The 21,234-nt window shown below is 35.8% G+C and overlaps 1 protein-coding gene across 4 annotated transcripts in view; it reads right to left on the bottom strand.

Annotated features, from left to right (window-relative positions):
- ARFIP1 (ADP ribosylation factor interacting protein 1) overlaps positions 1–21,234 on the bottom strand; it is a 122,075-nt gene that overhangs the window by 34,483 nt on the left and 66,358 nt on the right. For 2 of the 4 annotated variants that reach the window (XM_017498765.2, XM_017498764.2), the window contains exons 3-5: positions 11,247–11,355; positions 5,905–6,000; positions 3,987–4,099 (exon numbers count right to left, since the gene is read on the bottom strand). In XM_017498765.2, coding sequence (XP_017354254.1) covers positions 3,987–4,099; positions 5,905–6,000; positions 11,247–11,355 — 318 coding nt within the window. The remainder of the gene's footprint in view (positions 1–3,986; positions 4,100–5,904; positions 6,001–11,246; positions 11,356–21,234) is intronic. The other 2 variants (XM_017498768.2, XM_017498767.2) reach the window with 1 other exon arrangement.

Genomic DNA, 21,234 nt, shown 5'->3' with positions numbered 1-21,234 from the left:
AAGCACTCAGAGATTTCATAACCACCAGGCCTGCTTTACAAGAGCTTCTGAAAGAACCACTACAAATAGAAAGGAACAACCAGTATCAGCCTTTCTAAAAAATACCAAAAAATAAAGAACATCAACATAATTAAGAAATTGCATCAACTAATGGGCAAAACAGCCAGCCAACATTAAATAACAGTATCAAACTCACATATACTGTTATTAATTCTAAATTTAAATTGACTAAATCCCCCAATCCAAAGACACAGACAGGTAAAAAAAAGCCAAGCTACATCCAGATCCATCTCATATGTAAGGATACACAAAGACTCAAAACAAAGGGATGGAGAAAAATTTACCAACCAAATAGAGAGCAAAAATAAATAAATAGAAAGCAAGAGTTGCAATTTTTGCTGATAAAATACACATTAAAGCAACAAAGATCAAAAGAAGCAAAGAAGGACATTACATAATGATAAAAGGATCAATGCAACAAGAAGAGCTAAAGATCCTAAATATATATGCACTCAATACAGGAATACCCAGATATATAAGACTTATAAAGAGACTTGGGCTCCCACACAATAATAGTGGGAGACTTCAACATCAATATTAGACAGATCAATGAGACAGAAAGTTAACATCGATATTCAGGACTTGAACTCAGATCCGGAACAAATAGGCTTAATTAACATTTATAGAATTCTCCACTTAAATACACAAAATATACACTCTTATCAGTACTACATCACACCTATTTACAGGTTTAAATGAAATATCGGTTGGCTGCTTGTTAATTATTTTCTTCCCTCATTTTTTTTTTTTAATGTCTCTATTATTAAACACAATTGCAGGCATACCCATTTTTAGACTGCATTCTAGCCTGGGCAATAAAGCAACACCCCTGTTCTCTCTCCCTCTTCCTCTTCCTCTTTCTTCCTTTCCTTCATTCTTTTTTTTTATTCTTTCTCTTTCTTTCTTTCTTTCTTCCTCTAAAAAAAAAAAAAGAGAGAATACATGGACACAAGGAGGGGAGCATAACCCACTGGGGTCTGTTTGGGGGGACTAGTGGAAGGGCAGCCGGGGGTAGCGAGTTGGGGAGGGATAACCTAGGGAGCAATGCAGATATAGGTGACAGGGATGGAGGCAGCAAACCACATTGCCATGTATGTACCTATGCAACAATTGTGCATGTTTTGCACATGTACCCCAGAACCTAAAGTGCAATAAAATATATATATACAAAAGAAACAGAGAAATTAAAGGTGGAAAGCATGAAGGACGAGGAGAACGGATCAAAGACATAGCCAGAATCAAGTTATTCGAGAGTAAAATGGGGCCGGTGTGGTGGCTCAACACCTGTAAATCCCTGCACTTTGGGAGGCTGAGACGGAAGGACTGCTTGAACCCAGGAGTTTAGGACCAACCTGATCAACAAATGTTGACTCCATCTCTGCAAAAAATAAGAAATTAGCCAGGAGTGGTGATGCCCACATGTATTCCCAGCTGCTCAGGAGGCTCAGGTGGGAGGACCACTTGCGCCCAGGTGATCAAGACTGCAGTGAGCCATGATCACACCATTACGCTAGAGTCTGGGTTAACAGAGTGAGACTCTGTCTACAAACAAAAACAAACAAGTAAAATGGATAACAAGCACAGTCTTAAATCAACCAAATCAAAATCAGTATTTGAAGCATTATCCAAATGCCAAGGAATGCCCAACATTAGCTAAAATTTGAGCTGAGGCCAGGTGCAGTGGTTCATGCCTGTAATTCCAGCACTTTCAGAGGCTGAGGTGGGCGGATCACGAGGTCAGGAGTTCAAGACCAGTCTGGCCAACACAGTGAAACCCTGTCTCTACTAAACATACAAAAAATTAGCCAGATGTGGTGGTGTGTGCCTGTAATCCCAATTACTTGGGAGGCTGAGGCAGGAGAATTGCATGAACACAAGAGGCAGAGATTGCAGTGTGCCAAAATCGCACCACTGCACTCCAGCCCAGGCAACAATACAAGACTCCATCTCAAAAAAAAAAAAAAAATTGAGCTGAAAAGGTCAAAAAGCAGTAACAATGCAGAGAGTCATGTAGACTCCATAAGGTTATTACACTATGAACTTTTTTTTTGTTTAGAGGAATATGTCAGCCCTGGACACACTGGACTATTAACTCTATAAAACCATATAAGTCAGACCTAGATCAAAATATCCAAGTTAAGTTCTAATGAAAAAAATTGTCATTTAAAAATAAAGTTTAAAGAAAATAATGCCTCCTTCACATAGTATTATACCATATGTACATTTTAAAGAGTTGTCATTTTCATTAACACAAATTTTTAATAGACTAAATGTGGCATATTAATATAAGAGATAAATATGGAATCTTAGTAGTGATTCAACTCACATTATTGTAGAGATGAGAGATGGAAGAAAAGAGGCAAGAGATAGAAGAAAAAACATAGTAACACACAGACACATAGGAACAAATAGATAACCAACAAGGAAAACATCAATTAAACAACACGAGAGGAAGGTTCAAGTGAACAAAAGTTTAAACGTGCTCAGTCTCGTATGAAAGATTGAACAAGTAAAATGAAGGGGAATTCCAAGCAGTAGGCAAATATAACCTCATGACAAAGTTACAGAAGTGTGAGAAAGCACAGACTGTTTGGGAAGTTTCTGGGTAATCTGGTATGGATCACTTGATCCATACATAGAGAAGAATAGTAGTAAGAGACAAATTTGGAAAGGTAGGTAGAGGTCAGACTCATCCTATTCTAAAGACAGTGGGGATCAACTGAAGGATTTTAAGCAAGGATGAACCCACATTAGGCAGAATCAAACATGCAATCTAAGAGAATTGGTTAAGAAGTTGTTATAGTAATGTGAGAGAGTAATAAATACGAACTATGGCTGTGAAGGCTGGGATGGAGAATAGGGGGAAAAGGTGAAAGAATATTAAGAAGGCAGAATCCATAGGACTTAATGACTGACTGGATATGTGCAATCAGCAAGAAGACGGAGTAGAAATCTGTGAATATTTGAGAAGAACAGTTTAGTTTAAGCAGGCGTCATTTTTTGAAGACTACTATTGGCATTTCTCAGATTCTACACTGACATGAGTTAAATAATTTTTGGAAAGCTTCATGTAACATGTTTCAGGGACCTTTTATCATCTTAAGAAAACCTATACTTTTGTGGAAGACTTCTAGATCATATTTTTAAGGTATTACTGAAAGAATAAATTCACTTCCGAGATGTAAGAGAGACCTGCTCTGTATTAAAATATAGACAATTACTAATTTACCAATCACTAGACCCACAATCAGTTCATGAATATAAAGAGAATTATGGCTAATGTTCTACCCTGAGCTGCTAGGGCTTTCATCCTAACTATTCCACGAATTCTACTGTCTTGTCCCTGTTAAAATTGAGCTGTTTGTAATACATCAAATACAATATGGGTTAAATAATCTACTTGTTTGTTTTATGGAGGGCATAAGAAAAATAATCACCGATTACTCTGAAGCAATGCAACTAAGAATGTTAACAAACTTTAGAAACACAACTCATTTGCGATCTGGTGTTGCTCGTATAGTTAATGCTTAGTTATTATAGTAAAATCAGAGAATTTCAAACTTTGGAAAACTAAGACACCTCTCTTGACCTTCAGCTCCTACAAAGTATCAAAAGGAGGGAAAGGAGCAAATGTATCTACAGTAGCTCTACAGCTAAATAAACTCCAAAGCAGTACATGTCTTCAATTATGTATATTATCTGTTAATAATAATTTCAATAGCTTTTTAACTCTTTTGTACTAAATTCTTATATTACATTCAAAGATCAAAAATAAAACAAATACTTCATTTTCCAACTGTATTTCCACCATGTTTAGATGGTATTTTTCTCTTCTTTATATTCATTTAATTGCAACATAATGACTTGAATAAACATATAAATAAAATTTTTTAGAGTCATTTAGGGAAACATAAATAATTACAAACCTTATAAGTGTTTAGACTCCATTTTCTAACAAGTTCTAACTTTTCCATTGCAGGATTTTTAATTTCATCTGCTAGAATAACTGGTCCACCTTTTGTCTGTGTTCTCTGGCCACCTGCAAGATAACAAAAGATAAAAACACAATCCGGATAAAGACAAGTAGGGAAAGAAAATAAAACACTGACATTGTTCAAATTAAAATACTTATGCATCTAAAAACACAAAAAAGGTTCCCACTAAGTAAAGAAGTAGAACTTCCTGGAATTGCTGAGGACAGTTCCCTAATTACTTAGAGAACATTTCTGTCCATTAAACACAAATGCCATGTGACTTATTTGCCTTCTTTAAACAAACAAAAAACAAACCTGCTGCAATTAGCCTTATTTTCTAGATAAGCTGCCGTTTACTTCAAGAAAAAATAAAATTTCCACAACTAATCTTATACTCTAATGATGCTAAAAAGGAAGTATTTTGGTCAATAAAAATCTAAAGGCCACGTATTCCCCACAGTGATCTTTCACTGTAATAGGTAGACTAGAACAATAGAATGTTGCTATAATTTTGGAGAATTTGAAAGCTGGGTTGAAATAAGACCTACACTGTACCTCTTTTTTCTCAAGAGACCACACACAAAAAAGCAAGAAAACCAAAAAGAGCCATATGAATAAAGAAGCAGTGTAAAAGTCTTGACAATGTACTCTTCCAACAATTAAGAATTTATGATATGTAAGCAACTCTACAACTATACAGTTCCCAACAGTAAAATATTTTTCACAGCTGAAATAGTTTTCATAGCTGAAATATTTTTCATTTCAATAGTTTCTATCCCAAAACATTAGTAGCGTAAATGTTTAAGAACATTTCTAATAATTTTAAAAGAATAATGAAATAAAAAAGAAAAATTAGAATCAGCAAAAATTTCTTCTCCAACTTATTCCTATAGCCTGATCAACTTTTCCCATTGGTATATTAAATTAGAACACATTTAAGAATTTAAAAAATTCCCACAAAACAAAATGTAAATGTTAACATTTCATATAAGAAATATGGAGTTCATTTTTATAGTCCAGTAACAGTAAAGTGCAGAGCAAATTCAGTGTGAAGACACTGATTTTCTCAAATATTTTTCATTGGGTATAACTGGTAAATTAATAGTATTGTGTTGCGATCTGCAAACTATTTGTAAGTTAAAGACAAGACCCTTTTCCACTTAACCCATTCTTTTTTTTTTTTTTTTTTTTTTTCGAGATGGAGTCTCACTCTGTTGACCAGGCTGGAGTGCAGTGGCACGATCTCAGTTCACTGCAACCTCCGCCTCCCACGTTCAAGCAATTCTCTTGCCTCAGCTTCCTGAGTAGCTGGGATTACAGGCACGCCTCACCACGCCTGGCTAATTTTTGTATTTTTAGTAGAAACGGGGTTTCACCATGTTGGTCAGGCTGGTTTCCATCTCCTGACCTCATAATCCGCCCGCCTCAGCCTCCCAAAGAGCTGGGATTACAGATGTGAGCCACCGCGCCCGAACTTAACCCATTCTTAAAAACAACCAACCTAATTGTTGAAGGTTGTTTTTTCCTTAACTGAAAATAGAAGGCAGAGCTGCAAAGATAAGAGTTTAGATCAAATGGTAAACTTATAGTCTCCAGAGCAAAGAAAGAATGATTTAAAACAAATTTTATAATGTTTTAATTTTAAAACGGATTAAGTTTCAGGTATGAGACATAGCCTAATTACTCTGAAAAGGCAGAAAGATAGGATATAGTTAGAAAAATTATTTCCTTTATTGTTAATAAGGCAGCCACTAAAAAAGTCAGAATAACACACACCTAAGAATAAAAAGCAAGTGATTATGAAACTAAGTAAATTAGTTTAGCTTCAGCAGTAGCAAGAAGGGCTTTATCCAATCAGTGCAGTGAATACCTGCGGGAACAATTAAATCACTTCCTTGTTGAGCCAGTCGACTAGCTGCAACTCTGCTAGGAGACATAACAGATGGCAATGGCGGTGCTGGGGAACCTGAAAAGGTAGACATTTTAACTGTGAGAATCCTTTTCCTCCTCCACATACTGTACATTTTGAATATAGGGTTACTGATATTTCCTTTAAAATATTCAAACACTAATTGGAATTAATATATTTGCTTTCTTTCAGGGAAAGATTAATAATAAATGCTACCAGGCTCATTTTTTATATAAACTTTTCATCAAACTATCAGAACTAAACTACGTAATTATATGATGAAATCTGGTAAGACAACATCTAAACAGGATTTTAACTGAACTCTGCTATTTCCAAAATCAGTTAACAGAATGTGAACACAGTCCCATAGTTAGATAATTTAAAGCTTCAGTAAATATTTAATAACTTGCTACTCTCATATATGAAGGAAAAGCTTTTCAAGTAAAAATTCAAAGGTATGTAAGGGATATTAAAACATGCTTTCATATCTCTTATAAGAAATATGAATGAATTATATATAGCCTTCACAGGAATTGTAGCCAAAAATTTTCAAATCATAAATCAAATGTCACATAGTGTATCTCATTGCTATTCATCATGTGGATGTAGGGGACCTTCATCAATTTACCTGGATGCTTGTTAGAAATGCAAAATCTCAGTCCCTGCCCCATACCTACTGAACCCAAACCTGCATTTTCATAAGAATTCCCAGTTGATTTGTATGTACTTTGAAATTTGAGAGGTGCTGATGTAGAGTATTTTTGGACATTATAAGAATTACTTTTGGAGCTTTTAAAACATACCTGGGATACTCCACAAGATCTACTGATTATCAGTGAAATAGGCACGTATTGTTTTGCAAAAGCCACTCAAGATGATTCTCAAACACAGCCAAGTTTGAGAACCAGAGGAAAAACACAATTTTTAAATAAACACAACTAAGTTTTGAATTCTAACACTGAGTTTAAAATTCTGGCTCCATCTACCACATGATATCAAGAGCACCCTGGCAAATTAGTAAACATCTCTGAGCCTTAATTATCTACAGAGTAGGAAATACTGACTACTGGCTGGGAGTAGTGGGTCATGCCTATAATCCCAGCACTTTGGTAGGCCGAAGCAAGTGGATCACTTGAGCTCAGGAGTTCAAGACCAGTGTGGACAACATGGCAAAACTCCATCTTGCCAGGCATGGTGGCACATGCCTGCAGTCCCAGCTACCCAGAGGTTGAGGTGGGAGAACTCCTTGAGCCCTGGAGGTGGAGGCTGCAGTCAGCTGAGATCACGCCACTGTTCTCCAACCTGAGTGACAGAGCCAGACCCTGTCTCAATCAAAAGAAAAAAAAGAAAAGAAAGAAACACTGACTACCCAACATTGTTGCTAATGTTGAACATTAAACAAAAAGAGGGAGTGATAGTTTTTAAAACTGAAAAAAAATTAAAGTCCTTCCATGTTTAACTGAGAATATTTTAATGTCTATAATGTACTTCGATTTCAATTACACTCATCCTCATTTCTCTGGAAAAAATATAATGCATCAAGTTCATAATTAAATTTTCTAATAAGAATCATCTACTTTCTTTACTTACTATTAGTAATAATTAGTCCTATCCCATATGTACTAAATTCTGATGTAGAAGCAGTCATCAGTTCTAACAGTATAAAATATACCCTAATTTGGACTAGATCTCACATTAAAATTCAAACATGAAATAGGCCTAAAAAGGCTGTTGTTAACTTTCAAAGTGAGAGATATTTGTCTCTTTAAATCTGTTCAATTATAAAATTTAAAACCAGAAGGGATGATGGAAATCAACTAGTCTAAACTCTCACATTAAACTGTAAGATAAATGATAAAACTCAGAGGTTAAAATAGTTTCTTATTAAGAGACTCAGATGTTCTGAACACCATAATATCTCCATTATTAAATTCAACACAGAAATCACTAGTCTACATGTTACTTGCTAAGTTGGAAGGCATTTTAATAGGTTATCCAGTCCAATTACCATTTTAAATAAAGACTGTATCTCTACTGTCCAAGGAATAGGGATTCTAAAATAAGAAAGTATAAAATAAAAGACGACTACTGAACTTCCATGTCTTGACCCCAGAAACAGAGCTCTATTGTTCTAGTTATTACGGTTTATTAATCTTGCTTAAGAAATAATACCATGGTATTACATGAGATGTGTATAATATATATAACAAATGATATGTAACTTTCCAAAGTAAAATAGCAAATGATGTAGTGTGGATATAACTGGGACTTCAGCTTTTTTGATTTACGTTCAAAGGTAATTATCCCTTCTCTGTTATCTTTAATATTTTAACCCTTTAAACAATTGTTACTAAAATCATTCACTAATACCAAATAAAAAATAACTCAATAATACAGGATCTTGCTAATTGACTAAATTTGGGGAATCAGATCTATTTCATCTCAACAACAAAAATCTAAGAAGATGAATACATATGTGATACCTCCTTTAAAACAAAACCCTGGTACCAAGTACACTTTACTCTTATGAGCTTTGATTTATTCATGATTTCCACTATTACTGATTCTGCAACATCTTTGGTGTTAGGTAGATTTCAATATTTGTTGTTTTTAAGCTGAATTTAAGTGTAACTTCTACATTTGCTCTAGAAAGATAAAGTAGATGGTTAATACTCTTCTTATTAACGGTTTAAGTAATAAAAAGTCATATTTATCATTTAGTCATCTCTCCAGAAAGCCAACACAGCCCTAATTCCTTTAACATTTTTTCCGTAAGGCCTATTTGCCAAATTGTTATCGTTGTATGCTGTTCTCATGTTCATTCCAATTTACTTACATATATCTTAAAACAACCACAACTTTCCAACAAATGCTCAACTAATTTAAGTATAGCAGCAGAATGATTATCTTAATATCCTAATCAGCAATACAGTTTGGATTTTAAAATGTTTTATAGACTCAGTTCAGAAAGACATATATTACTGCCATTATCATGAAATATATTTTCTTATTCCAGTTGGAAGGATTAGGATGTATCTATAAGCAAGTGAAATTGATGGGCATTTTAATGCTCATGTATATCAGTTTATAATGGCCAATTGATTTCAATTATTGTAAAATACCATTTCACTTAAAAGGAAAAATGTCAGCTAAATAATTTCATTTAAAATATCTTAATAATAAAATTAGTTTTTTATTCTATGTTAAATTTAAATTTTAGAATTGGTGATTAGTTGAAAAATGGTGCCAAATTATGCAAAGTAAGCCTTATATTTCTAAACACTCATAGTTTTAGATACTTAGTGAGCCCTTCCAAATTCAGAGTTATCCCTGATATAAGAATGCCATGATGCTTCTGAATGATCACTAAGACACTGATGTGACTGCTCCCTTTATTTTTCTAAACATAAGAATGAAAAGAGAAAAAAAATGATGTCAGTAGAAAGTCCATTCATTTCACAGCCTAAAATAGAGGATATTATACTGGATTATCCTAAATGTCTATTTCCAGGACCCACGTAGCAAAGAATATACTTCAAAATCTAAATTGTTCTTTGAAAAAAGTATTGGCCAATTAGACAATAAAAAATAAAGAATACTAATATCTGCAAGAGGGCTATGGTTTACAAAGGCATGGATATAACTGTTTCTTCATTTTGTAAAACTATAATGCAGTATTAGAATTAATATACTTAATTGAACAAACTGAACATATAACTATAGCTGTTGGTTTACAGCACCGTCCGAAAATCTATTTCCCACATCCAAATGTTTACATGGCTTTACTTTCACTTGAGTAAAAAAAAAGTTTAAAAAAGTTATTACAAGTAAAAGCATTAAGAAAGGAGGCACTATTTTCCTATTAAAAACAGACATACATGAGATGTGTGCAGAAAGAGTTAACATAGCAGATCTAACTGCCTATCCTTAGAAAGGCTGGCATGCAGGAACTTGAATTTTGGGAGGATTCCCTCCATCGCCAGAATGATTACGAGTGCCTCACTGTACTTAAGCGGTTTACCTGCAATGTGGTTTATGCTGCTTACCTGCTTTCCTTCTGGAAGTCTAGAATCTTAGTATGTAACAGACAGAGAAACCTATGTGATCAGCCCCCAGTAAAAATCCCAAGCATGGAATTTCTAAATGAGCTTCCCCAGTTAGCAAAATTTCACATACGTTGTCAGTCTCACTGCTGGAGGAATTAAGCAATTGCTGTGTAATTAAGCTGGAAGAAGACGCTTGGAAGCTTATGCTTAGTTTTCCTCAGACTTAGTCTATACACCTTTTGCCTTAACTGACTGTGCTTGCTACTCTCATTATGATAAATCATAGCTATGAGTGTCACTGTGCAAGTCCTGTGAGATCTCCTAGCAAATTTCTGACTTGGTTAAAGGAACGCTTAAAGAATATTAATTTGGCAGACATGTAAGCACAGCTTGGAAGAGTCAGAAATTGAAGCAAGATCAATCATAAGATAATCACTATATCTCAGGTATTCAACAGCTACAGTTTAGAATAGAGAAGTGGCCAAAATAATGGAGAGAAGGACACTGCATGTTCTCACTAATAGGCGGGTGCTGAACAATGAGAACACACGGACACAGAGAGGGGAGCATCACACACTGAGGTCTGTTGGGACAGGACTAGGGGAGGAACAGTGGTGGTAGGGAGTTGGGGAGGGATAACATGGGGAGAAATGCCAGATATAGGTGATGGGGATGGAGGCAGCAAACCACATTGCCATGTATGTACCCATGCAACAATCCTGCATATGCTTCACATGTACCCCAGAACCTAAAATGCAATAAAATACATATTTAAAAAAATGGAGAGAAGGGATGAAATTTAGGAATAATTAAGAGTAATTAAAATACAAACTTTTAATGAGTGTGGTCCTGGAAACCTACTACATAACATGTAAAAAGTTCATTTTTCTATTTGCTTTGAAATAAGGTATATGTATTTATAAAAATCAACACTGATTTATAGTTATAAATTTCATGGTTACAAGTTAAAATCTACATTTATATTTCTGATATAATTTTTGTTTTTATTTCAGTTTTTACAACCAAATCTTAAATAATCACCAGTGATATTATGCACATTGATCTGTTTATGTAAAGAAGAAGATTAAAATAATTCCTGTATTACTTAAATTTATGAGTAAAAGGATTATGTTTATAATCAATGTTTTATCACAGAATGAAAGGGCTTCATTCTTGTGCTTTATTAATAAAGGTAGCATTTGGTGAATTTCTCCCATCCTCCATCCCAGCCATCTTTACAAATACATGGGCTCCTACCTTGAAAGGCTCCTGCTTCAACAACTCCCTCTTTGCTACTGTCAAAGCCATGAGATGTAATTTGGGTTTCTGAGAGTCCAAGTCCAGATGGTAATGAATGCTTCAAATCCTTAGCAAGATTTAAATAAAAGAAAAAAATTTTGTAAAAAATCCCACATCACATAACGGTTCAGGATAACTGTATCCTTTTATCATATCTTAAACTATTTTTCTCTCTGCTATGCAGTGTTCCCTTATGCTGCCATTGCATGCTATAATGATGTATAATCAGCAGCAAATACAGCAAGATTTGTATTAAGTGGTATTGTGTACATCACATACAATACACTTTCATCATTCTGTAACCAAGCAGCACGCAGATAATAAAATTCAATGTAAAAATTTTAATCTTACTGATACATCAGGAAAATTATTTTAATGAACAAAATTAAGATCATTAAATTGCCATGTCTAATACGTAAAAGTTGACTGGCATCTAATATAATCACGATGAGCCTGGAGAATGCTCAGTATAAACAAATCATTCACTTGCCATGTTAATTTCTCTTCCATTTCAACAGGGCTTCTCTGACTTCAATCAGGGTGTAGTAAACAAATCTGTATTTGGATTTACATTGCACAATGATAATAGTTAACCTAACTGCAAATTAGCTTATAACAGAATCTTACTGTAATAAAAATAACATTTAATACTGAGTCTTAAGAGCTTAAAAAAATATAGAAAGTCAAAAAGCACAATTTTTTTTTTTTTAAGGCACAATCCTACTTAAGTATATTCTAATATATTTTTTTTCCAGAACCTTGTAAATTAAATCTCAGGGCTTAGTAATAATTAGGCAAAAAGGCCAAGTAAAACTATAAAATCAACAAGAAGTAAAGCTGAGCTTCACGCGATTCAACAATATATTATTAATAATGCAAACTTAAATCTGGCCTATCCACATGACTAGAACTTCAGAAAAATCAAACTGAAATGAGGTAAGGCATTACATCTAAAATAAAATCACTTTACTGTTTATTAAATTTTCATGGGAATTTCAGGGCTATGACAAGTTATAAGTAAATGCAGCCAGTAAGCTAAATTTTTAGACTGATCACAGTTTAAGATAGCAGATTTTAGATCATAAACATATATAACTAGTGTTATATATTTTTTCTAATCCATTACGCCTTTTCTTGATATAATGGTAACGTACAGAGTCTATAGCAGGGGGTCCAGGATATTTCTCCAGAGACGGAGTTATACTTTTTTATTTACCTAGGTCAAGACATGAACATCTTAATTAGTAGGTGAAGGCAATATGCAATCAAAGAGGAAAGTATGTAACAATTTATAATTTAGTTAAGAATTCAGAAGTGAGAATGATCAGTGTGCATCAAATAGAAGAAAAGGCTTAATGGAAGAGATGGATTCTAAGCTGCATCAATGACCAACATGAATGATATGGAATGCTGGAAGGATGGAATAGGGTGAGGAAGGGTTCATCTTCAACCTAGTAGAAAAACTTTGTGGGGAAGGGGTGGGTAGGACTGAGCAGTCATCACCATGTTATTGGGATGGCATGGAGGCCAGCAACTAGGCTCCCATGGCCAACGTCTCTAAAGGTCTATGTTGAGAGATAGAAATAAATGAGTTAGAAACTTTTGAGTAACAAGTTTACTTGATTTGGTTAAAGGATTATTTAAAGAGTATTAATATGGCAAACATGTAAGAACAGCTTGGAAGAATTAGAAACTGAGGCAACATCAATCATAAGATATTACTTAGAATATACTTAACTGTATCTCAAGTATTCAATGGCTACAGTTTAGGATAGGGAGGTGGCCAAAAGAATGGAGAGAAGGGATGAAATTTAGGAATAATTAAGAGTAATTAAAATATAAACTTTTAATAAAAATTCAAGGTATAGCCATATGTCAGTACAATAAGGTGGGATAGCTAAGATAATTTATACTACTGAAATAAGAAGCCCTTTCAGAAGCTAATTTCCATAATCATGAACCAAAATGCAAAGGGATTATTAAATCACTAGCCAAGATGATTTGATCTCAAACAATTATATCTACTGTGCTAATGAAGTAAAAATAGTGTAGGGGCAAGTTAAGTGACATTTATGTTGTATAATATAACTTAAACACACTATTTTGGAATGTTTGCTTAAGAAGTTTCCATGTGGATTCTAATGTTCTCCTAAATGTACTCTTTAATTGTACTTGATGTTTTTCTTGACCAATGTATAAGTAATCTTCAATTTTCTTTTCTTCCTAAAGTTTTTCACTATTTTCAATGTGGAACTTATTAAATTGCACAACTCTGTAGAAATACAGTAAGGATGACTAGGTTCATCATCCCTATACTTCTGAGAAAAGGTATATGCTATAAATATACCTTTTATATGAAAATAGATAGCTATACAGAATTGAAACAAAACAGCTCCTAAAGACGAACAGAATCTTCTAGGTGCTAGGCCATGGAGTCATGCTTTTCTCTACTTTGTATCATCTCTGTAGGAATCTCTGGGACTATACTATGATTAGGTACCCAGGTCCAGAGCATGCTGAATCTCTATCACTAAAATTCTTTAGTTAACCATGAACATTTATCAGAATACATGATTTTAAATTAAATTCATAGGAATTAATATAATTTCCATTCTGAAATGTCCAGGTTTACATTGCTTAAAACTACTCTTAGATATTTTTACTACAGCATTTTAAAAACTGAAGTATAAAAAAGCCAATTTGGCTCAATTCAATTAAAAATAGTTCTTAAAATTCCTTCCAGATCCTAACATCTAAGAATGAAGAAACAAATACCCATATACCAACTTCCTGCTGTTAATAACATTTGTGTCTATTAAATCTAAATCTAAAAATATACCTTGTCATAAGTATCTTTGCTTAGTTTTAGCCATTTTAGTTTTATACATTCAATCTTAAATCTCCAATTTTGCAGCTTGGTTTCCTTTTTCTAGTTAAACAAGTATCTGTCCAGTTACTAATTTGTTACTGGAAATAAATTAAATGGAGGGGACTGTGTCTGGGAATGGCTCCTTTACCCTGTAGTTCTTGACCCTGGGATTTCATCACACTGTCAGTGAGATGTGTGTAAAGTGATTTGTAACTAATAGTTGAAAGCAAAACATGTATCAACTTCAGTGTGTATTTATATTACAGTATGCTCAAGATAATCTCTATGACTTACTCTTTCGTTGCATTTCAGTATGCTTTAAGGACTGAGAGATACAGGGTGAAGTTTCAGAAAGCAAACAAAATTGTTTACCACTTTGGATATCAGTGAAAATGTCTGAGAATTGGTTCTGGTTTCAGATGCATCTATTATTTCAAAAAATAATAATTAGCAACCATTTGATGAGGCAGTTTGATGTAATGGATGCAATGTGAGCTCTGAAGTTAGGTGAGATAAACCTGAGTTTGAATCCTGGCTCCAGTCACTTAATGGCTCTATAACCCCAGGCAAGTAGTCTGAGTTGCTGAGTTTCTTGACTGTAAAATGATAATGTTAAAGGATAATAATTCTTACCTCAAAGACAACATACAAAAAGTATACTAAAACATCTGATACTTCAAGTATTAATGTCTTTCTCCTTCATCCCAATTTTTAAACAGAACTCTTCTGGAGACTAGAAATTGGAATGATGAAAAATTATTTTCTTATATTTAAAACTGACCATTATATGTAAGAATGTGTTTTCAGATCACTTAGGAGGAATGATTTTTATTTTTTGAGTGACAAAGTCATGAAATTATAAGCATTCTCATCCTTAGTATTATGTTTACAATGCCATCTTAATTATATTAGAGCATGCCCATATGTGACACTAACCATATAATTAACTTCTGATATCCAGTGACTTTAAACAGAGCAACTAGACAGAAGTTACAAGTCCAAGAGATGTTTTAAAATGTACACAACAATACCTTCAGTTGAAATAGAGTTTCTGAGTACGGAGGGAGAGACCAAAAAATGTGGGAAAAAAGACATGCTTTAAAGGGAAGGTGATGAGTTTGTTACTAAAAGTAAGGAATATACAGAGAACAAACCAAAAAAAACCGGAGGGAAAACCCAGCTGGAAGATCATTAAAAATAAGTACTTTCAGTAGTGATAGGAATGTTTTCATAAACCAAGAAATGCTGCTAACGAGAGTTTGAAAGGTAAGCTAGTGTTTGAAACAGTCATTGGAACACTTGCGAAAATTCTCAAAAGACAAGCTTGGGTATTCTGAAGAACATCACTCTATATTCAATAAGTGAGGCATCTGAGGAATTCTAGACCCCAAGAATTATGATTGGTTACCTATTGTACATCAAATCCGAATCAAACTCTTTCTTTCAAAGGGATAAACTGGTCAGGCATGGTGGCTCACACCTATAATCCCAGCACTTCGGGAGGCCGAGACGAAAGGATTTGAGCTCAGGAATTTGAGACCGGCTTAGGCAACATGGCAAAACCCCAACTCTAAAAAAATACAAAAATGCAGCTGGGCATGGTGACATGCATCTGTAGTCCCAGCTACCTGGGAGGCTGAGGTGGAAGGATGGCTTGAGCCCAAAAGACAGAGGTTGCAGTGAGCCAATTTGTGGGACTGCCCTACAGACCGGGCAGCAGAATAAGACCTTGCCTCAAAACAAAAAACAAAAAAACCCACACATACAAAAGAGAGATAAATTAGTAAGTCTCTTATATAGGAAAAGAAAAATATTGGTCTTGGGTCTCAAATGAGTTCTCAAAACATTAGATTTCCAACTAAAAGTCTTTTTTACCATCTGGTTTGAATAAGAGGTTTGGATCAGAGATTCACAGGGCCTGCTCCTTTAAAGACAACATATAACACAGCAATCCAGCCGGGTGTTGGTGGCTCACGCCTGTAATCCTAGCACTTTGGGAGGCCAAGGTGGGTGGATCACCTGAGGTCAGGAGTTCAAGAACATAGCAATCCCCTCCAACACGGACAAACGAACTCCCTATTCCCCTTACCTGTTCTATTTTTCTCATAGCAATGGCCACTAAGTGATATATTATGTGTATATTTATTTTTGTCTCCCCTCACTATACTATAACCTTCATGAGAACAGGGTTGTTGCCTATTTTGTTTACTGCTATATACGCAGCACCTGAAATAGTACCTGAGAAATGGCAGGTATCAAATAAATATTTGTTGAATAAATAATGAATGTTGAATGAACTAAAGGATTTATGATTCAATGCCACATAGATTAAGAAGCTGCAATAATAATGGGTTTATTTTGAAATATAACTTAATGCATATTTGCTTATTCTTACTACATTAGATTTTTTGGGCAAAGAAAGAGATAAGGTACACTCCTTGCCATCTCACTGGAGACAAGATATATACTAACTAACATGAAAGTTGAATGTGATACCAAAGTAAAGACACTAAGTGTCAGAGGAATTCAGAATAGACTAAGTCCATAAAAAACAAATAGGAAAGAAGAAAACACCGCCTGAGCTATGAAATATAAATTATTTATTTACTTATTTTATTTTATTTATTTTACTTTTTTGAGACAAGGTCTGGCTCTATCGCCCAGGCTGGAGTGTAGTGGTGCAATCTGGGCTCACTGTAACCTTCGCCTCCTAAGCTCAAGCCATCCTCCCACCTCAGCACCCCGAGTAGCTTACAGACACGCACCGCCATGTCCCACTAATTTTTGTATTTTTAGTATAGACAGGGTTTTGCCATGTTACCCTGGTTGGTCTCAAACTCATGAACTCAAGGCATCCGCCAGTCTCAGCCTCCCAAAGTGCTGGAATTACAGGCGTGACCCAACATGCCTGGCTTATTTACTACTTATTTATTGAATCAATATCTAATGACCACCAACTTCATGACAGCCACTGCTCTAGACACTACGGTCACGGAAGTGAAGGAAAAACAAATAAGGTCCCTACTGACTTAGATTCATGTTCTAGGTGGGTGGGGAAATAGGAAGGGAGGAGATTGCTAGTAAACAAACAGGTGGTATTAAGTCCTGTAATTAAGTAAAATACAAGTAGATAAGTTTTTGTTTTTAAAGATATGATAAGAGTGATAGAGAGTGACAGGCAACTTCAGATGCAGTATTCAGGGAAGGTCTCTCTGAGGAGATAAATTGTGAACAGAGGCCTAAACAAAGTGAGGGCGTAAGCTGTGTTGTTGAGGGACTAAACTGTGCTGTTGACGAACTGGGGTTATTTTTTTTTTCCTTCTTTTTTTAAATTTTCCATTAAACTGCATAGGGAGGGACTGATGTTATTTAACTAAACTGTGCTAACTGAAATTAATGTATATTGGAACTATACAAAGCAAGAACTGTGTATATATTATCTCATTTAATCTTGACAAATACTTGAAGTGCTTTCACTCCCATTTTACAGATGAGAAAACTGGGACATAGAAGTATGACATTTTGATATTAACTAGCAATATGGTTAGGAGTAAGCTTCCAGAAACAATATTAACTATAATGTATAGTAAATGTAGATAGCTGCAGGCAATTTAATGGAGATTTAGAATTCATTTTGGCTAGTATTTTAGTTTTCTAAAAGATTTATTTAAAGAAATAGCTTTAAAAAAGCATTATTTCAGAACCTGCTCAGGTTTAAGCACACTAATAGAAATATGTTCTCAAGCTGCAATATCCAACTGGTACAAAACAGATGAACTGCCTTTATCCCATTCACTCATTTCCTAATACCACTTAAAACCTCCTGTCACAGGACAACACCCTTTTCAGCTACACATTGTTTTGAAGAACACTTAAGAGTCAAAAAGAAAACATTCCTTATACTCAATTTTTATTTACTTCCTATTTTCAAACCAAGACTCCAAGTCTGTTCATTTCACTGAATCAGTGACCTTTAACTTTCTCAGTTAGTTTTTAATATCTAAAATCAATGGTTTCTAGTTTTAAATATCAGTATTCCTTTTATTTACATTGCTAGAAACTTCCCTCTCTGAAAGACAAATATATCACTTACAAAGAAAATGCTGTCAAATCACTGAAATAATCTGTAAACTTTTCAAGTTTGGTCATTAGGTCAATTATTTTTGGAATGGCTTTCCTGCATGTTGCCTTGCTTAAATCTTGACAGCTTTTCAGCAGCTTATGTTTTAGTGAAGATAACAGCTTTCCTTAAGGGAAAAAAGTATCAAAATACCCCTCAAAATACAAGAAATTAAAAAGCCCTAACATTTGAACACAAACAACACACAAATGGCACAGAGCTGTTTTTTTGAAGATTGGTTCAGGAACCCTTGGATACCAAAATACATGGATGCTCAAGTCCCTTACATAAAATGCCTATTTGCCTATATCCTATGTACATCCTCCCTGTATACTTTAAATAATCTATAGATTATTTAAAATACCAAATACAATGTAAATGTCATGTAAATAGTTGTTATACTGTATTGTTTTTAAATCTGCATTTTAATTGTATTCTTATTTTTTATTTTATTTCATTTTCCCAAATACTTTTAATGCAGTTGGTTGAATCTGTGGATGTGGACCTGGGATACAGAACCAGGGATAGAGAGCTGACTGTATAGGTCCAGAATAGTTACGTTAGATGTATCCTTGGAACTTTATCAGAGGTAATAATATGCATCTGAATCATTCTCCTGTCATAGAATATTGTGTAAATGTCTGGAAAAGAGATATAATAGTAGTAGTATGTGGGAGGAGGGGAGCTAAATAATGTGTTAAATAGCACATATGATAGATAATTCTGATTACCTAATCAAGCAGTTATAGAGACACCTTTCATCTTGTCACCTATGGCCTCTTAGAAGAGACAACTTAAGAGGGGGCTTCAAGATGGCTGATTAGAAGCATTTTGCACTCCCCTCCTCCACTGAGAAGAACCAAAAGAGTAGGTAATCACACTTCAAATACATCATCCAAGAGAGACCACTGGAATTCATCAGAAAAGTGACAGAAAATATCTGAAGCAAGAAAGGAGAAGGAAGCAAGGCAACCTGCTCTGCCAGGATCAGCTGGGAGGCAAGAAACTTCCCAATATGGGAAAGAGGTAAATGAGACACCCTCAGAAGTCTACATTCCCACTGTGGACTCTTGCAATCTTAGCTACAGGAGAGCCCCAGACCCTCATGGGCCCTGAAACTAACAGGGAGCTGCCAGGAGATTGGGTGATGGCACTGCCCCAGAAAAACAGCTCACTCTGGGTCCCACATGCTCCCTGAGATCTAAGCAGCTACAGTAAGGTGCCATTTCAGAGCTCTGCTCCCAACAGACTTCACACTGTCCTGAAGTCCAAGAGAAGCATGGGCTGCTGACCTTAGGACTTAGGTGCAAGTGACAGCAGACTACCACATCCAGGGCTGAGGCGCCAGAGGCACCGGCTACCATAGCAAGGGCTGAGGCATAAGCATTGCAGGGCATGAGATCTGAGTGGCATAGATGTTCCCTATCCACCAGCCTAGGCTGCTGCCAGTCACTAAAGGCAGCACCACCCTCTCCAGTGGAAGGGCAGAAGCATGGCTGTTGCTACCTCCTACCCATGCATTCTGCACCCCACTCCTCACCACAGCTAGCATACCTGTCTGTACACACCATGGGGGGCCTGAGGACAAGCCTACTCAACCTGGCTTCCCCGCCTCCAACAGCTGTGCCAGAACACATAGTCTGGGAGTCAGAGCACTGCCCAGCCCAGTCCACTATGACTGGCACTTGCATTCCTCCAGAGGACCTGAGGTTAGACCTACCCACCCAGCCCCTACCACCTCAGCTGGCACCTACTTGCATGTACTCCCTGAGGGCCCGGAGACTGATCTGTCCAGCCCATTACAGCCACCACCAACACCAGTGCACGCTCAGGACCCAGAAGGTGGTCGTGCTACTGCCACTGCCATTGTCCATGCTATGCTGGCTGCCCAGAGGTCCAAGAACCTGCCCACCTGCCTGGCTCACTGCTGCCACTACTGGCATCTGAGTAAGCCACCTGGAGGACCAAAAATCCACCCACCTGGACCCCTAAACACTGGTGCCAGCATACACCACCCTAGGGCGAAAAAACAGCCATGCTCAGCCCACCACTACTACAACTGGGACCCAAAGACTGGGCTATTTGACATCTGAAGCAAAACTTTACCACAGGCTCTACAAATAACTGGACCCTTAAACCACTAAGGAAAATCACAGATACTACTGATACTGTATACAGCCAAAGAAATGATGTAGAGTATACTACTACATGCACCAGAGTCAAAGTCAAAGTGGCCTACTAAACCAACACCATAGATACAACTTCAGGGAAAAGTCCTCCCCTACAAAAGTAAATTCAAACTAATGGAGAAACTGTTATACCAGATATCTATGTCAAAACACAAAAATCATGAACAAGCAAGGAAATATACCTACAAAGGATCACAATGATTCTCCAGCAACAGATCCCAATCAAAGAGAAATTCAGAAAATTTTGGAGAAAGAATTCAAACTACTGATTCTCAAGAAGCTCAATAAGTAAGATACAAGGGAATTCTAAAAAACAATAGAGAGAAATCAGAAAAACAATTCGGGATATGCATGAGAAATTTACCAAAGAGATAAAGATCATAAAAAAGAACCAAACAGAAATTCTGGAATTGAAGAATTCATTGCATGAAATACAAAATACATTTAAAAATTTCAACATTAGACTAGTTTGTATAGAATAAAGAATCTCAGAACTTGGCCGGGCATGGTGGCTTGCATCTGTAATCCCAGCACTTTGACAGGCTGAGGCAGGTGAATCACTTGAGGTCAGGAGTTTGAGACCAGCCTGGCCAACATGGTGAAACCCTGTCTCTACTATTAGCTGTGTGTGGTGGCACATGCCTGTAATCCCAGCTACACAGGAGGCTGAGGCAGAAGAACTGCTTGAACTAGGGAGGTGGAGGTTGTAGTGAGCTGAGATCGTGCACTCCAGCCTGAGTGATAGAGTGAGACTCAGTCTCAAAAAAA

This window comes from Cebus imitator, unplaced genomic scaffold (genome assembly GCF_001604975.1).
Source record: "Cebus imitator isolate Cc_AM_T3 unplaced genomic scaffold, Cebus_imitator-1.0 Scaffold251, whole genome shotgun sequence".
In the NCBI taxonomy this organism is placed as follows: Eukaryota; Metazoa; Chordata; class Mammalia; order Primates; family Cebidae; genus Cebus; species Cebus imitator.
This window is presented reverse-complemented; position numbering and strand designations above follow the sequence as displayed.